Below are 17421 nucleotides of genomic sequence, written 5' to 3'. Positions count from 1 at the left end.
TAATAATTGATATAGTAACTGGAGAAAAAAAAATGAATAACCATTTTCCAGAGAGAGCAGCATATGTGCCTCCTGATGAGAGACTAATAAGTTTCGAAACCTGTGATTTAACCGAAGATTTAACCTAAAATACTTAAATAAAATGTGGTTCCTTACTGAGTTACAGGGTGTTTTATCTAAAAATTCTAAAACTATTTTTGCTCAGCATTTTAAGACTATTCGACGTATCCTTTTCATACTTGACAGAAAGTATAGGTACTGTACAAACTACTAAATTATGTTAAACAAACGTTTCTGGCTACTACCAGAGGCGTACGACGGGGGAAAGTGAATGGTTGACCCTTTCCAAATTCTACGCCACTGGCGACATTGCTATTTTAGTTCAATTTTTTAATTCTCTAATACTTTCTATGAAAATAATATACTCTTCATTCGTAACGATAAAGTCATTAATTTTCGAGATCTTTGAAGTTAAAAATGAAACGACACGGTTATTTTGATCAGTGTATCGCTTCATTTTTAACTTCAAATATCTCGAAAACTAACCATTTTATCGTTACGAATGAAGAATATATTATTTACATAAAAAGTATTGCAGCATCAAAAAATTACACTAAAATAGCAATTTCGTCAGTGGCGTAGAAATTGGGAATTGTCAACCAGCCACTATCTCCTGTCGTACGCCTCTGGTAGTAGCTAGAAACGTTTATTTATCTTAATTTAGTAGGGTGTACAGTACCTACACTTTCTGTCAAGCATGATAAGAATACGCCAAATAGTTTTAAAGTACTGGGTACACATAATTTTTAAATTTTAATCATAATATGAATCAGATTATAAATTAATTAAAATAACTGTGCCGTTTCATATGTAACTTCAAATATGAGAAAACTAATGACTTTATTATCCTTACCAATGAAGAGTATATTATTTACGTAGAAAGTATTGGAGAATCTAAAAATGGCACTAAAATAGTAATTCCTCCAGTGGCGTAAAATTTGAGAAGGATCAACCATTCATCATCCCCTGTCGTACGCCTCTGGTAGTAGCTAGAAACGTTTTTTTTTTTTTCATAATTTAGTAGGGTCTCTAGTAGTCGCACTTTCTGCCCAGTATGAAAAGAATACGTTGAATAGTTTTAAAATGCTGAGCAAAAATAATTTTTAAATTTTTAGATAAAACATACTGTAACTCGGTAAGGAACCACATTTTATTTAAGTGTTTTAGGTTATATCTTCGTATTTTGTGCTAAGGTTTCTCCAGTTACTATATGGACAATTATTAATGAAACACCCTGTATACTACACACATCGGCGTACGTTTCACTTTATGTTTTGACTTAATTTGTTTGAAAATGAATCGTGACGCATGGGAAAAGTTATAGCGGACAAACTATAACAATACTATTAATTAATGTATTTTTTGTATGGAAAAACAATTATTTTGAATAGTTTCTTGACAGTATCGAGTCACATCTGAGAACGTACCGGATTAGCCCATAAGCATAGCAATTGGGTACCTTAGCCATGTGTCTAGTAGCGTGGCGCTTACTGTATTCTGAATATTTGTGCTTAAAATGTTAAACATGTTTTTGTTTCAGTTATCAACCGCCACACCTTCGAAGAAGATTGAAAATCCAAGAAATTGTCCAGAAATATAAAAGGGAAATGAGCAAACCCGAATTATTGACATATTTATTTAGTAGTACTTAAGTTACTTAGTTAATTTATATAAATATTTATTATTTATTGTTAAAAGTATTAAAAGCATATTTATTATATACCATAATTTTGTAGTTAAATATTATTAAAAAATGTTCAAAAACTTGTTTTATCTTCCTGTTCAGCTGATCTCTTTTTTCCTAGTTAATATTTTTATTCTGTCATTATATTTCATCAGTTGCTTGCTTGGTTATTGGCATTGCTTTATGCAATTTGGCCAGCTTGATCAGGTTGGCGGTCACAACGTTGACTGGCTCATGACCATGTCGGGTCCATCGAATATGTCTACTTCTTGATTTTTTTAAGTAAATTGGCTATGGTGATAATTTCATCAGTTACTTTAATTTTTTATATTATCTAATATCTCTATCTAATTAGCCTTCTTCGGTCCATCTTTGGACATAGGCCTCCCCAATCCTTTTCCATTCTTCTCTGTCTGTCGCTACAGTTATCCACCTAGAGCCAACGTGCTTCTTGACATCATCTGCCCATCTCATTTGTGGTCTTCCTCTGCTTCGTTTATATTGCCACGGTCTCCAATTTATGAGAATTTTGTTCCATCGGTCTTCCTTTTGTCTTATAGTGTGTCCGGCAAATCTCCATTTCAACTTTGCAACTTCTTGTCTAACATCCCTAACTTTGGTTTTCTCTCTTATCCACTCGTTTCTCTTTTTATCCAATAGTTTTATGTGCAACATTTGCCTTTCCATTGCTCTTTGCGTCTTTATGATCTTGTCCATGTTTGCTTTTGTAAACGTCCACGTTTGTGAACCATAAGTGAGAACAGGGAGTACGCATTGATTGTATACCTTGGTCTTAAGATGTTGTGGATATCTTTTGTTTTTAAGGATGTAGCTTAGTTTTCCAAATGCCGCCCATGCCAGTCTAACTCGTCTTTTGATCTCTGCTGTTTGGTTTTCCTTGTTAAGTTTTATAATTTGACCCAGATATATATAATCGTGAACTTGTTCTATTTCATCTTGTCCGATCCTCATTGTGATGTCCTCATCTGTATTTGTTATGATTTTGGTCTTGCTGTAATTCATATTAAGGCCTATCTTTCCGGCTTCTATGTCCAGTTCTTTCATCATTTCAAACAATTCTTCTTTTTTATCGGTTATCAATACGATGTCATCGGCGTACCTTAGATGGTTCAAGCGTTGTCCACAAATTTTTATACCTTTTTCTTCCCATTCTAATCTTTTAAAGATATCTTCCAGAACCTGATTGAAAAGTTTCGGTGATATTGTATCACCCTGTCTTACGCCTCTATTTATTTGAATTGATTGTGTTCCTTCGTATACTTTAATTGTTGTTGTGGCATCTTTATATATATTGGCTATTAGGTCTGTATATCTGTGGTCAATTCTGCTGTTAATCAAAGAACTTTTCACTGCCCAATTATCTAATATACTTCTTCTTTTTTAATGTTTATTACCATGTATTTTTTTCTTTTCTAAATTTCAATTTTTTCAGTTTTGTATGATGTATTTACAATTTTTTATTTTATCGCATCTGCTCCTTTTTTGAAAATATTTTTTTATTTAAATTGACAGGTAAAGGACAATCTATTGTGTAGTTCTGAGGATCTGTTACTGGTAGAAGTAAGTTGTTTATGTTATGTTTATTTTAAGAATTAATATCATTATAATATTGGTTAGGTTTGGGCTACTATTATTAGTGTGGTCTAAATGATAGATTACACTCTTCTTATAACAAACTTTTATTTATATATCTACAGTAAAATTACAATGAATTGGTGATTTTCCTTCTTCTCATTTGAGCTAACCAATCCTCTAGTTGTTCATGTGGTTCTTTCGGATGAGACAAATAATAATGTTCTGGCGGTTGACCTTCTTCTAACCTAACAAAGTAATGGCAATGGACATATTCAACTATTCCAAACCTTTGTCTAGCATGTCTTCTCATACCTTTAATGACAGCACCCTTCCCCACAAACGATTCAGCTGAAATACAAAAAAATATTAGTCTTTTACAAAAAAATATGTTTGTTCTTGTCAAATTCATAAAATTAGTCAGATAAATGTTGTTTAATCTTTACTGCGAGTTTCATCTCCCATACTCCCATTAGGGATGGAATCAAGATGAATGGCGTAAATATCAACAGCATCAGATACACCAATGATACAGTGTTGATTCATCAACAAATTGACCAACTCGACCTGTGAGCAATTTGGTATGAAAATAAACATTAAAAAATCCATAGTGATGTCAATTCGAAAAAACCAAAACATACCTCAACGTTGCACAATAAATAGCCCGATCAGGGAACACGAAATTTTACGAAAACCTCCAAAAAAATAAAGGAAGGATGAAAATTTGGGAATAGGAAGTTGAAATTGTCTATTATTATATAAGAAAAAGTTTACAATTCTACATCCCCTCCATTTTACAAAAATTGGAAAATACGGGGTGAAAAATATTTTCTCGGGAGTGAAAAAATATACGTTCAAACTAGGCCCGGAATTGGATAAAATGACTAATTCTAACTTTTGTTCTATAGAGTTTTTTCACTAAGTCAATACTTTTCGAGTTATTTGCGAGTGAATATGTGCATTTTAAACAAAAAAAAAACATGTTTTTGGGCGGTTTTTCGCAGATCTCAAAAAGTAAGTATTCTAGCGAAAAAAAAAGTATTCTTAGTAAAAATATGGCTTATAAAAAATTTAAAAAATTGGTGTACGCTTGAGGTCTGCAGACCAAGTAGAAGCAGAGTTGTAGCTAATGAAAAGTAGGTTCTTCTTCGTCAAATTCCAAATCGAATATTTCAATGTGAAATAACCAAAAAACAGAGCACTTTTCGGGGAAAATTCATTACAACTTTTTTAAAGTGTTTAAAAAAAGGTTTATTTTTGTTTTTTAAAAAAACTTGTAACATTAAAAATAAGTGAGTTAGTTATGCTCAAAATATTGTTGGTCCCTTTTATTTTTTGGTACAAAAATCGCGAAATTCACCCCCTAATTAGCTTCCCAAATAAAATTAATCGTTACCGCTTCACAAGTTACTTTACTTTTATATTGTTTATATTATCTATAAGTTTCATTGGTTTAAAATGCTCATTTTTGAAAAAAATTGGGTTTAAAATAAAAGATTTTTTTATTTTGAAAAAAATGGAATTGTTTATGGAATTAACTTAAAAATTATTAGTAATACCAAAAATCTTAAAGAGTAATAAAATGTACGTTTTGCTTTTCTGAATATTTTTGCTTTTTTGTTTTCTTTTTAGACAAAAAGTGGTTATGCTATGGCTGTCCAAAATTTGCCTAAACTCGTGATTAGTTACTCGTTCAAGCCATTTTAACTACAGCTTTTTCAAAATTAAGCACTTTGTGAAACTTACAGATCATATAAATAATACATAAGCAAAGTAACTTGTGAAGTGGTAACGATAAAATTTATTTATGATGCTAATTAGGGGGTGATTTTCGCGATTTTTTTACCAAAAAATAAAAGGGACCAATAATATTTTGAGCTTTTGAGCAATACTTTTAATGTTACAATATTTTTAAAAAAAAAACAAAAATAAACCTTTTTTTAAACACTTTAAAAAAGTTGAAATGAATTTTCCCCGAAAAGTGCTCCGTTTTTGGATTATTTCACATTGAAATATTGGATTTGGAATTTGATGAAGAAGAACCTACTTTTCATTAGCTACAACTCTGCTTCTACTGGATCTACAGACCTCAAGCATACATCATTTTTTTTAGTTTTTTATAAGCTATATTTTTGATAAGAATATTTTTTTCGCTCAAATACTTATCTTTTGAGTTATCTCCGAAAAACCGCCCAAACACCTGTTTTTTCTGTTAAAAATGAACATATTCACTTACAAATAACTCGAAAAGTATTGACTTAGGAAAAAACTCTATAGAACAAAAGTTGCTTAGAATTAGTCATTTTATCCAATTCCGGACTTATTTTGAATGTATATTTTTCACCATTGAGAGGAGGGTATTCCCCTCCATTTTTGTAAAATGAAGAGGATGTAGAATTGTAAACTTTTTCTTATATAATACTAGACAATTTCAACTATCTATTCCCAAATTTTCATCCTTCCTTTATTTTTTTTGGGGTCAGATTGTTCTTTGATCGGGCTAAAATGGGCACATTTTAGAACAGCTCAATAGATTTAAGTACCTGGGATGTTCGATCGATAGCAGCCTAAATCCTGATCTAGATATAAGATCGAGAAGAGAACAGGCCAGAAAATCTATCGAAAAAATCAAAAAACTGTTGTGTGATTTAACAGTCCATCAAGTAAAGGTCGAATCCATCAATTGTTTTGTGATTCTCGAATAAAACTCAAAATTTGACTAGGCTTATCAAAATGCTACTTCCGGTCGACACCGCACAACCGTACATAAACCAACGACAGTTACAAACTGACTGTTCCCAACGACAGTTACAACCGTAAATAAATTGGAGGCCTTTGAAATGTGGATCTACCGGAAAATCCTCAAAATTTCGTGGACATCGCATTCCTGAAAAGAAATTCTGCATAGAACATGCAATCAAAGAGATCTTTTTAACACAGTGAAAGTTAGAAAAACATAATACCTAGGCCACATACTGAGAAATAAAAAGTACCAATATGCTCAACTTACAGTGAAAGGAAAGATTGAGAGGACTAGGAAGAAAAAGACTATCGTGACTCATAAACGTCCAACAATGGACAGGGCTAAATTTTGAACAGCTGAAGACAGAGAAGAGTTTGTAATTGTAGTAGCCAACCTCCATTGAGGAGATGGCACTTTAAGAACAAGTCAGATAAAAGCAAATACTTACCAACCCACAAGTTACTGGCAAACTCTACGTTATGTTCCTTAACAGCTAACTCCTTGGCTTCTTCCAGGACTTCTCTAACATCTTTTGCCCCCTTTTTAACCACAAACTTTAACTGTTTGATGGCCTCATCTACTGGCATACCCCTAATTAAACAAGCTATGTACCACATCTTCCATGGACTGTATTTAATATTTGTCCTTTGATGGCAAACAAACTAAAAAATAAAAAAATGTATAAACATTTTCAATTTCTTTGCAACACGAAAATGCAGCAGCTGCATAATACTCTGGTTAAATCGGAGAGTGCAGGAAGAGTCTATACCGATTTTGGAGGTTTTCCCCCTCGTCAGTAGTCCCATATCCTCTTCTCTCCGATTTCCCCAGGTATTACACTTTGGGCCTTTCCGAATTGCAAAGAAAGAAATGTCACGGATGAACTAGGGCCATCTACCGAAAAATAAAGTAAGTTATCAATCGAAGTAGCACAGAAAACGACAATAAATATCGTTCCCATACCACCCGATTGACAACAGGTGGAATACTTTCTTTGGTTACAACCTCCCGAGATTTTCAAAAATTATAAATCATACAGGATGCCGAGGAAATTAAGATGAGAGACAGTGGCGTGCTGGAACTTTTCAAGCGGCCCGGTGATTTTATAGAAAAGCGGCCTCCCATCCTCATTTTACCATCTATTATCAGGATGCTTCATTCGTTATTTATAAAATCAAAAAATCAAAAATATAAATTATTTTTAAATAAAACGTAAAACTTTGAATTCCATGAGTTTTTTAATTTGCTATATTTTTTTATTTAATAATAAGCAATCTTACAAATATTAAATGACATATATGACAACATTGTATGCAGTAAGGCAGAAATCATCATAAAACGATTTGTCTTGATCAAATCGTTTTTCGATACTTCCAATAATTCCGTCAAGAATGTGCAAGACGTGTTTCCATTTTTTATTCTACAGAGTTTGAAGGAAATTGGAAAACCATAAATATAGGTACCTAAATATTATCTGTAGCAATCTATTTATGTATATAGAGTCTCATTCATGTACATAAACTGTATTTTACAATTAAAAAAAAATTAAATGGTGTTGAAATGTTTTAATAATACACCCACGGACAAAAATATTGCATAATATTTTGAAATTAACGTGTGGAATGAAATTTTGTGTGCTGCCCCAGTGTCACAGAAATCAGATTTCTTTTCCGAATGCGATGTTTTAAAGTATTATATAAATGTTATAATCGGATTTAAATTTGATGTGGGCTATATGGGGGCCAATATAATTTTTAAATTGAATCTCATCAAGGTAAGTATTCACTATTCTACCGACATAAAGACCTCCATTATGGCGCATAACACGAATTTGTTATCCGATATGGCTGGCAAATGGCAAAACATGATTTTCTAAAATGTTTTTAATGTACATATCAGCTGTCATTCACCCAATCACCTCCACAAGTTCGGTATCTCCTTTCCGAGAAATACCACTCCATAGCACTACACCGCCACCATCAAAATTAACGCTCTGTATGAGGTTACATCTGGCATACCCTTCATTATATGGAAGCAAGATTGACAAAACTTCGTCTACAGAAGAATTGGTGAACAGTATGCCATTTGTACCCTCATAGCGTTAGTTTTGGTGGTGGAAACATTTTAGGAGATTATGTCTTGCGATTTGCAAGCCACATTGGATATGATATATTGGTGCTGGGATTCAATTTAAAAATTATATTGGCCAGCATATAGCCCAAATCAGATTTAAATCCGATTATAGATTTATATGACACTTAAAAAAATCGTATTCGGAAAAGGAATCCTGTTCCTATGATACTGGGGTGCTCAAGATAGCAGCACCAAAAATTTCATTTCACATGCATATGCAGTATTCTTGTCCGTGAGTATATTATTAGCAAAATTAACATTGAATTAGGAATTAAAAAATATTTTTTTTGTTACATCTAAAAATTTTTGTGAAAAAACCTATTTGACCGGCCTCTCGGTGATTGCACCGATTCATTTATATGGCCAGCACGCCACTGATGAGAGAATTTTAAATAATTCACAACCCATCTGCTCAGCGTGGTAAAAGTTCCAACAAGAAAGATTCCTTAGTACTCAACAAAGAGTAAATGAATTAAAATGTATAAACATTTTCAATTTCTTTGCAACACGAAAATGCAGCAGCTGCATAATATTCCACCTGTTGTCAATCCAGTGGTATGGGAACGATATTTATTGTCGTTTTCTGTGCTACTTTGATTGATAACTTACTTTGTTAAAAAAAAAGTTGAAATATCAAGATATTTATTTCTTTAACATCTTGGCTGCGTTATGAGACAAATAGACCTCGTCTAACATTAACGGTTGGCTGTCGATTGTAATGGGGTATATGGAACATATATGCCTTGCAAGGCACTCAATGTAAGTTTATAAATATCTCTAAACGCAAAGCTCCAAAGTGAGATCTTTGAGGAACACCAAAATGAGATTAGATAAGTAGTTCATGGAGCACGAACTGTAGACAAGAAACCAAACTACTGTTTTGAAATGGTTTTTAGAGAAGGAACACTTCAGAGTAGTAAAGTAGAAGAAGTACAGATCAGTGGAATCATAATTGATGGTACTTCACTTTTAAGTCATACAGTGGTTAATTAATATCTTAATAAAAATACTTACTGCCTTTCTTGGTTCCTCATCAGGTTGTTGAGGTGGATACACTTTGTCATTATATTTTAACCATTTTTTTGTGTTTCTTTCCTGGTTTTTCCATGCATGGTTCGTCGACGAACTGTGAATATGATTACATTGTATTACGACAGGTTGAAATAATTTTTGAAAATTAACAGAGTTGCAAAGTATTTTCCGTAGAGCCATTTATTTTACTTATAAAATATTTAAAATATCTATTCGACAAATACTATAACCTAACTTTTCGTCTTCTTTTTGTACATCTGTCTATCCGAGTATAATATATCTATGGTCTATCCATATCCAGTTCTGTCTTCTTCTGTCATCGTCTGGACCTCCGCTGCTTACAACTTACAACCCCAGTTCCAGTTGCTTAAATTCAGCTGCTGAGGTCGTCTGAACGCGATTTCATCGTCTCTCTCAGCCCTTATTATCAGGATAACAGAAATGCAAGGAAGGAGGTCGTGGAGTTGAGTTTGAGTTACTCCTGTTCTTGCGCATCAGCACATAGTCCATACATTTTGTACACGCCCCACCCCCCTCACATATAAGACACGCCCCCAACATGTTGTGAGATCAGCAACCAGAGATATGTAAAGAAAATAGATCAGGCTAGTCATATGCCACTCAATGCATCGGGGTGTAACGTCGATATCAAGTACGGTGGTCTAGCTATCTTTGTCTGTCGTAGAGGTCGAGAACTATCGATAGTGCTATCGATAACTATCGATGTTTTTGACTATCGAACTCTATCGATAGTGACCAGAAACTATCGATAGTTTTGAGTGACATTAGACATAAATAATTTTGAATGTTTTATACCTTAGAACATAAAACAAACCGTTAAATTAGACAGGATGCAAGATGCAACGTGGGCGTGATTGGCGCCAAAAGTTTTATGATTCAACTTGAAATTAGGTTAAGACAGAGGAATCTCAAATCTCAGCTTCAACACGTGCTTTCGCTTCATTTTTTCCTTTGATTTCTTCTTGGTTTTTTCAATTTTAATTAGTTTTTTTGTGTTTTTTAATTTTTAAGTTATTAATTAGTTATTTTAATTTATTAGTTATATTAATTAGTAATAATTTAGTTTAATTAATAATATAGTTTATCTAATAATTTAGTCATTTTTAATAATAATAATAATTTTTAATTAATTTTATTTAATTAATTTTTAATAATAATAATAATTAGTAATTTTTAATAATAATTTTAGTTATTAATAATTAGTTAGTTAGTTAGATAGCCAGTTTTTTTATCTTGTGTGCAATAGTGTGGATAGCTGTTTATTTCTAAAATGGAAAAATTTCTAGTACATAAAACTAAAAAGATGAATCCAGGTAAGAACATATGTTAATTTTTGATTTCCACTTTACCCAAAAAAATTTTTGAAATAGATTCTGAAGCTTCATCCTCAAAACGACAACGTCCTGAATCTCCTGTACCTGTATGTGATAAAATTGGTTCTTCTTCACTCTCGCAATCACCTTCAACGGACAAGAAATTCAACAAACGGCGTAAATCCTCTACCGTTTGGAACTATTTTAAACGGTCGTCTAATGGAAAATTAGCCAAATGCACTACTTGTGGGAAAGAATACAAAACCAGTGGCAATACCAGTAACTTATCGGATCATTTGGCAAGGTTCCACCCCATTAGAAGTTACAATGGTGTACAAGAGGTGTCTACATCTAGTGATAACGCTAATTATACTACAACCACAGCTAAACCAAATGTAGTATCAGTCAGTTCATTTTTTAAAAGAGAGACTCATTATGACAGTCAATCTGAAAGAAAAAAACTATTGGATAGAGCTGTAGTAGAAATGGTTTGTTTGGATTACCAACCATTTACAATTGTGGAGGATGTTGGATTCAGGCAGCTAGTGTATAAATTAGATCCACGCTATGTATTGCCTAGTGCTTTTACCGTAGGTGGAAAATTACTAAGTGAATTTTATACAGATATATCTAACAAACTGCAAGATATTTTAAGAAATATCGATTTTGTTGCCATAACCTGTGATGGGTGGACATCAAGAGCTATGGAATCATATGTAACGGTTACATGCCACTATGTTGATGAAGATTTTAAATTAAATGCTGTTGTGCTTTCTACAAAACCCCTAACTAATGGCATTCACCACACAGCAGAAAATATTGCCGAAACATTGTCAGAAATTTTTAATGAGTGGAATTTGGAACAAAAAGTGAGCTGTATAGTAACAGACAATGCTCCAAACTATATAAAGGCATGTAAATTGTTAAAAAAACGCCATATTCCATGTTACGCACATACATTGAATTTGGTCGTTCAAGATAATCTTAAGTATGTGCAAGATTTTATAACAAAATGCAAAGATATTGTAACATTTTTTAAGAGCAGTAATATTGCTACAAAATTGTTCAAAAAGGAACAGGAACAAGATCGAGCTCAGCAATATCAATTACTGCAGGAAGTTTCAACTCGTTGGAATAGTACCTATTATATGGTTCAAAGAGTTCTGACCACAAACGATGCTATAGGTAGGACCATTTTAAAATTACGCAAACCTCCTCAGCCTCTCTCTGTTGATGACATCATTGTGTTGACAGATGTCCAAAAAGTTTTGCAATGCTTTGAAGAAGCAACTAAGAAAATATCAGGTAATAAATTAACCCATTTCACTCAAAGCTTTTGTTGTTTTTATTCCACCAACTTCACACTAAAATTGTGTTTTTTAACTTAGGTATATGTTTTTTTTTGTATACTGTAAAAAATGAATTTTTCTTATGTAATGAACTTTATTTTATGAGTAATTATAAATATGATATCTACTATATTATAATTCTTAATTCTAATCTTTGTCATCCCTTTTGGTATGGTGTATTTTTCAAAACAAATCCTGGAATGAAGCGAAGGTTTACCTCACATGTTTTGCAAAAATAGCATGTTTTACATTTTCTTCCTCCCTTTATTTTTTGGGTATTACACTATGTCGAGGGTCACTCAACAGTGGAGCTGGTGGAACAAAATCAATGTTGAATAACACTCAAGATTTTAGTGAAAAGGGTTAAAGGTCCTTAAAACTTACAATATTTTAATTTACAGGTAGTGAATATGTAACAATTTCCTTAGTTATTCCAATTACATTCGGAATTTACAATATTTTAACACAGTTATTACCAGAATTAGCAAGTGAAGAAGGTAAAATATTTTGTAAAAAAATGATAGAATCTGTGAGGACAAGATTATTTCCCTATGAGCTAAGAACAGCAACAAGAGTTGCAACTTTACTTGATCCTCGATTCAAAAAGGAAGGATTTAGGGCAAAAGAGAATGCAGAAGCTGCTGCTACCCTTTTAGAACAGGATATGTATAGTTTTATGAAAAAAAGACAAGAGAATTCCATTTCACAAGACAATACTGAAGAAATCAGTAAAACTCAAACAAATACCACTCGATCTCTCCTTGGCTTCCTAGGAGAAAGGATTGGAGAAAAGGTTAAATCAGTTACAGCAGATGTTATCATCACAAAGAGACAGTATTTAGAACGAACAAATTCTGACGAACAAAGTGACCCTCTTTTATTCTGGAAGGTAATTTTCAAATTGTATGCTTTTAACAATTTTATGCTAATAACTTTTTATATTTAGGTGACAGGCAAGGAACTAACTCCAATGGAAGATTGTGTCAATCAATATTTTTGTATACCAGCTACATCTGTGGAAAGTGAACGCACCTTTAGTGCTACAGGTCAAATCATAACAGATCGCCGTTCCAACTTAAACCCAGAAAAAGTTAAAATGTTAACATTCTTACATCAAAATTTTTCTGCAGTGCAATTTTAAAATCTAAGTATGTAAATTTTTTAATATAAATGTAAGTAATTTCTTGCTATTATTTCATTTCATAAAAATTAACCATGATTAACATCTAAATGTATCAGGCAAATTTTAATTTTATTATAATAATTACTAATTGCACTACACTGTTGGTTCTTACATTCATTCTAACAAAATAAATATTCAAAACTAATTTTATTTTATCACAACAAAATAAGATTAAAAACACATTTATGATCCAAATATGTTTAGTTTTTTTTTACTGTAAATAGAAAGTGATTGGAAAATACAGGATAAAGATCTTTTATTAACAGATCCCTTATTTCAACATAACTTGTTATGTAAATAAAAAAGAAGAACAATAACTTTACTTTTATTTATCACATCTTGTGACACTATTGACTATCTTTAATATTATCAAGTTTTAGTGCGTTTTGTTTTATTTAGTAAACAGTACTCATAAATAACAGTTCATTCTCAGATATAGATTATTAATGTTTTCACCCACATGAATTTAAAAAAGAACATATTTATTGAAGCTGGAGTTATTACAAAAAGTTAGTTTTTAATAATTAGGTACAAGGATCATATATACATACAGTCGGAAAAATGAAAGAATGGGGCTTTTCATCAATTGTCATTTGTTTCGAGCTTCTGTCATGTGTCCAATAATATTAATATATCTACGTCATATGTCTTTGGATTGTACCATAATATATACCAATAACATATGACGTAGATATATTAATATTATGTGACACATAACAGAAGCTCGAAACAAATAACTGTGAATGAAAAGCTGCATACAAATGAATGATCACATCAATCACTTATTTTGTATTTGCTGTCTTTTTCTATAACAAATATTTGATATTTATAGAAAAAGACAGCAAATACAAAATAAGTGATTGATGTGATCATTCATGGGTATACGCTCTGAGCTTCGCTGGTGTCGCTCCTAGCGGTTACTAATTCAACTTTTACCGGTAATTTTTAAATTTATTATTTAATTGTTATCGCTTAATATTTACAACGCAAAAAAGTAATTAAATTGTAATCGATTTTTTTAAGATTTTTCTAATCATTTTGACGTTCTATTGATAAAATATCAATTTCTTACTTCGGATACTTTGACAATAATCGTGTAGATGGCGCTAAGATTTTAATAGATTATTTATAATTAGATATTACGAAACATTAAAAAAACTTGAATGCAGTATTTAAAACGTAAGTATATTTAAGGTAAAAATATATACCACAGCTTTGACCAACTAATATTGTTTATAATTAATGTTTTTAATTTTAATTTTAAATTAATCACTTTGACATTTATGTCAAATTTCCAGTAAACGTTTACAAACTTGTCACTACTGGCGTTCGCGAATTTGTAAATATCCCCTCTACGTATGAGCTCACAGCGTATAGGGCTTTTCATTCACAGTCATTTGTTTCGAGCTTCTGTCATGTGTCACATAATATTAATATATCTACGTCATACATTATTGGTATATAACAATGATACCAATCAAGACTTATGACGTAGATATATTAATATTATGTGACACATGACTGAAGCTCGAAACAAATGGCAATCGATGAAAAGCCTTATAGGGCTTTTCATTCACAGTCATTTGTTTCAAGCTTCTGTACAATATGATAGAAGCTCGAAACAAATGACAATCGATGAAAAGCATGGTATTGGTATCATGGAATAATAAATATTATATAAGATGTAACTTCCTGATTCAAAAGTAGAGTATTCCATTCAACAGAATCCAACATAGATTATTGTATTAACAGCATAAATAGGTTAACACAGTAAAAGAAAGGATTAATATTTATAAATGAAAAGTTTTTGAACAAAAGTTTTACACTTTCATTTTCGTGCCATTAGCATTTGTTTATGTAAACATAATGTCAAAAAACTACTATAAAAATAATTATTGCATTATTATTTTTGTCAGTTAAAACAATTCTTTGTTCACAGTTTTGCTAGTTCGGGAACTCTTTTAAATGGAATGTGATGTAAGACACTTTAAACGATACCTACTTAAAAAAAATCAAACACCAATATAATGATTGTATTTATAAATTTATTAACAAACAAGTCCAATAAAAATAAAATTATCAACACTAACCATTTAATCTTAGCCTTAACTATGTAATTATATCAATAAACTGAATAGTGTGAATAATACGGATATTTATAAAATATATGTTTCAAATATTCAGTTACCTAATTTACTATTCTAATTGGGAAATAAGCCACAATTTAATTTGAATTATATTATTGACGTTTTGATTTCCACTTCGGAAGTTGTTATTGAAATACAAAATATAAATAAACAAATTTTGTTTAAGTATTTATATTTTGTATTATAATACACATATTTTTTATATTTTGCAATGTAATAGGTCGATAACGACATTTAACATTGAAGGTAAATAGTCAATAAAATCATTTTTCACCTTAAATTGTGGCTTATTTCCCAATTAGAATAGTAAATTACATAAATGCCACAAAGAAATAGCTTCAGAATAATATTCAATTACCTACCTATAACATTGTTTCAGAATAATTTATAATTTTTTTTCGTGACTAGATTTACTCCTGGTTGAAAATGTACAGCTACAGTCAGTTCTATATATCAATATCAAAGCATCTTCATTCGCCAGTATTTCAACGTTTTCTTTTTTAAGCAATGCAATATTAAGTAAAACAAAACAAGTCATTATTCTTTTAACAAAAGGCAACTTGCATCTCATTCAACATGTTAAAATTGGAAAGCTCTTTAAAATACCAAATGCTCTTAATAACAATTGCTGTATGAAGATTATGCAATGGTGTCGTTATGAAGTTAAGGACTGGATAGTGGATATCCACTATTCCCTAACAATACATTGTCCATAAATTCCTTATTTTATTAATATATCCATAATGAGGAAAAGTATAAAACTCAAAAAAAAAGTAATTTCCAATTGTTGTACGACGAGTAGTATTCCTTAATAAATGACAAAATAATTAAATTCAACCTTTTACTCCTTTCAATGATGTTTTTAATTTTTATCTAGGTTTTTATTACAAATAACAAATAGAATTTTATAGGTTAGTTTAATTCATTATCCAACGTCTTTGGATTTGGACATCTGTCATTTGTCAAAATAAAATCTTTTCAAACTATCGAAAACTATCGATAATAATCGATAGTTAGCATCTCGACTATCGATTTTTATCGATGTACACGACTATCGATAGTTCTCGACCTCTAGTCTGTCGTGCGAGTGTGAGCGTATCTACCAAGAGGTGGGAGTAATGGAACGACAGTTACACACAGATATGTTAGAGAGAGAAAGCTAAGCGCCGGTAGAGAGAGATGGATAGACCACCGACCAGAACTGCTCCGCGTTACGCTATTTTTCCGAGTTGGCCAAATCTATGAGTATAAGATCTTTGTCGGCAACACTAACGAAAATTGTAGTCCATCGACCCGTTACAGTTTCCTTCTTTACTAATTTGGCATCTTCATGATACATCTCATAGATGGCGCCAAGTCAAAATAAATATTGAATATACTTTATTATAAATTAATATCTTTTGATAGTAAAATATAATAATTTGTATAAACTGAATAAGTTGTTTAAAAATAAAATTTGAGTTCAATTTAAAATTAATTTAATAACAACTAAACTTAACTAACAATTCATACACTTCAAGCAACATCTTGACCCTTGGATAACAGATGGTGACATTAGGTAATCCTAAAATTATTTTATAATTTTAAATAAAATACAAATTAACTGTTTACTACTGTTATTTTTTATATCTAAAAGACTTCCAGACATCCAAAGTAAAAGTTTTCCTCCAACACCATATTGATGGTCCACATATTGTTCAGTAAAAAGTTACACCATTTTGAGCGTCCGTTTTGGGATGGGGGAGATGTCGGTAAATTAGTAGTTTTTTTTTAAGTTTTTCGTCGATATTTCTAAAACTATGCTTTAGCGTAGACAATTTTCTATATAAAAATGTTTTACATACAATTTAAAACAAAAAAAGGTCCTATACATAATTGTTATAAAATCAACGGTTCCAGAGTTACGGAGGGTGAAAAGTGGAGGTTTTCGATACTTTTTATATTTTTTGGGTAATGTCCTACTGATTTTCTTTAACAGGATTGGGTTTTATAAATCAAGTTTGCTATTTCAGTGGCCGATGGTATGTTAGTGATAAGCCCTTGAAGAAACGTCAACCTCACCACCCAAAATCATCATCAATTGCCCAAAAATTATAAAAAGTATCGAAAATCTCCACTTTTCACCCTCCGTAACTCTGGAACTGTTGATTTTATAACAATTAT

The 17421-nt window shown here is 31.4% G+C and overlaps 3 protein-coding genes across 8 annotated transcripts in view; 2 read left to right on the top strand and 1 right to left on the bottom strand.

The window, feature by feature from the left end:
* The window catches only part of LOC114326122 (ral GTPase-activating protein subunit beta), a 65701-nt gene extending 63913 nt beyond the window's left edge, over window positions 1-1788 (top strand). For all 6 annotated transcript variants that reach the window (XM_028274361.2, XM_050651149.1, XM_050651148.1 and 3 more), the window contains one exon: window positions 1601-1788. In XM_028274361.2, the coding sequence (XP_028130162.2) occupies window positions 1601-1712 (112 nt within the window). In that variant the 3' untranslated portion in view covers window positions 1713-1788. The remainder of the gene's footprint in view (window positions 1-1600) is intronic.
* A 1638-nt stretch (window positions 1789-3426) lies between these two features.
* LOC114326121 (39S ribosomal protein L22, mitochondrial) lies at window positions 3427-9664 on the bottom strand. The gene is made up of 3 exons (XM_028274358.2): window positions 9228-9664; window positions 6529-6742; window positions 3427-3688 (listed from the first exon to the last, which is right to left on the bottom strand). The coding sequence occupies exons 1-3, from the start codon at window positions 9423-9425 to the stop codon at window positions 3468-3470; spliced, it is 633 nt and encodes a 210-aa protein (XP_028130159.2). The 5' UTR covers window positions 9426-9664; the 3' UTR covers window positions 3427-3467.
* A 754-nt stretch (window positions 9665-10418) lies between these two features.
* Window positions 10419-13244, top strand: LOC126884849 (E3 SUMO-protein ligase ZBED1-like). The gene is made up of 4 exons (XM_050651151.1): window positions 10419-10579; window positions 10637-11884; window positions 12330-12817; window positions 12875-13244. The coding sequence occupies exons 1-4, from the start codon at window positions 10537-10539 to the stop codon at window positions 13067-13069; spliced, it is 1974 nt and encodes a 657-aa protein (XP_050507108.1). The 5' UTR covers window positions 10419-10536; the 3' UTR covers window positions 13070-13244.
* Window positions 13245-17421: the final 4177 nt, after the last annotated feature.

This window comes from Diabrotica virgifera, chromosome 5 (genome assembly GCF_917563875.1).
Source record: "Diabrotica virgifera virgifera chromosome 5, PGI_DIABVI_V3a".
NCBI lineage: Eukaryota > Metazoa > Arthropoda > Insecta > Coleoptera > Chrysomelidae > Diabrotica > Diabrotica virgifera.
Note: the sequence above shows the minus strand (reverse complement) of the source record. Positions and strands in the feature narration are given on the sequence as shown.

Bases quoted from the DNA above. Each gene is read 5' to 3' on its own strand.
- LOC114326121 (XM_028274358.2), bottom strand. From the start codon at position 9,425: ATGGCTCTACGGAAAATACTTTGCAACTCTGTTAATTTTCAAAAATTA. The intron at 6,743-9,227 runs GTAAGTATTTTT...TTTATTTTTTAG, and splicing joins ATGAGGAACCAAGAAAGGCA to TTTGTTTGCCATCAAAGGAC. The intron at 3,689-6,528 runs GTAAGTATTTGC...TTTGTATTTCAG, and splicing joins TGCCAGTAACTTGTGGGTTG to CTGAATCGTTTGTGGGGAAG.
- LOC126884849 (XM_050651151.1), top strand. From the start codon at position 10,537: ATGGAAAAATTTCTAGTACATAAAACTAAAAAGATGAATCCAG. The intron at 10,580-10,636 runs GTAAGAACATAT...TTTTTGAAATAG, and splicing joins AACTAAAAAGATGAATCCAG to ATTCTGAAGCTTCATCCTCA. The intron at 12,818-12,874 runs GTAATTTTCAAA...TTTTATATTTAG, and splicing joins ACCCTCTTTTATTCTGGAAG to GTGACAGGCAAGGAACTAAC.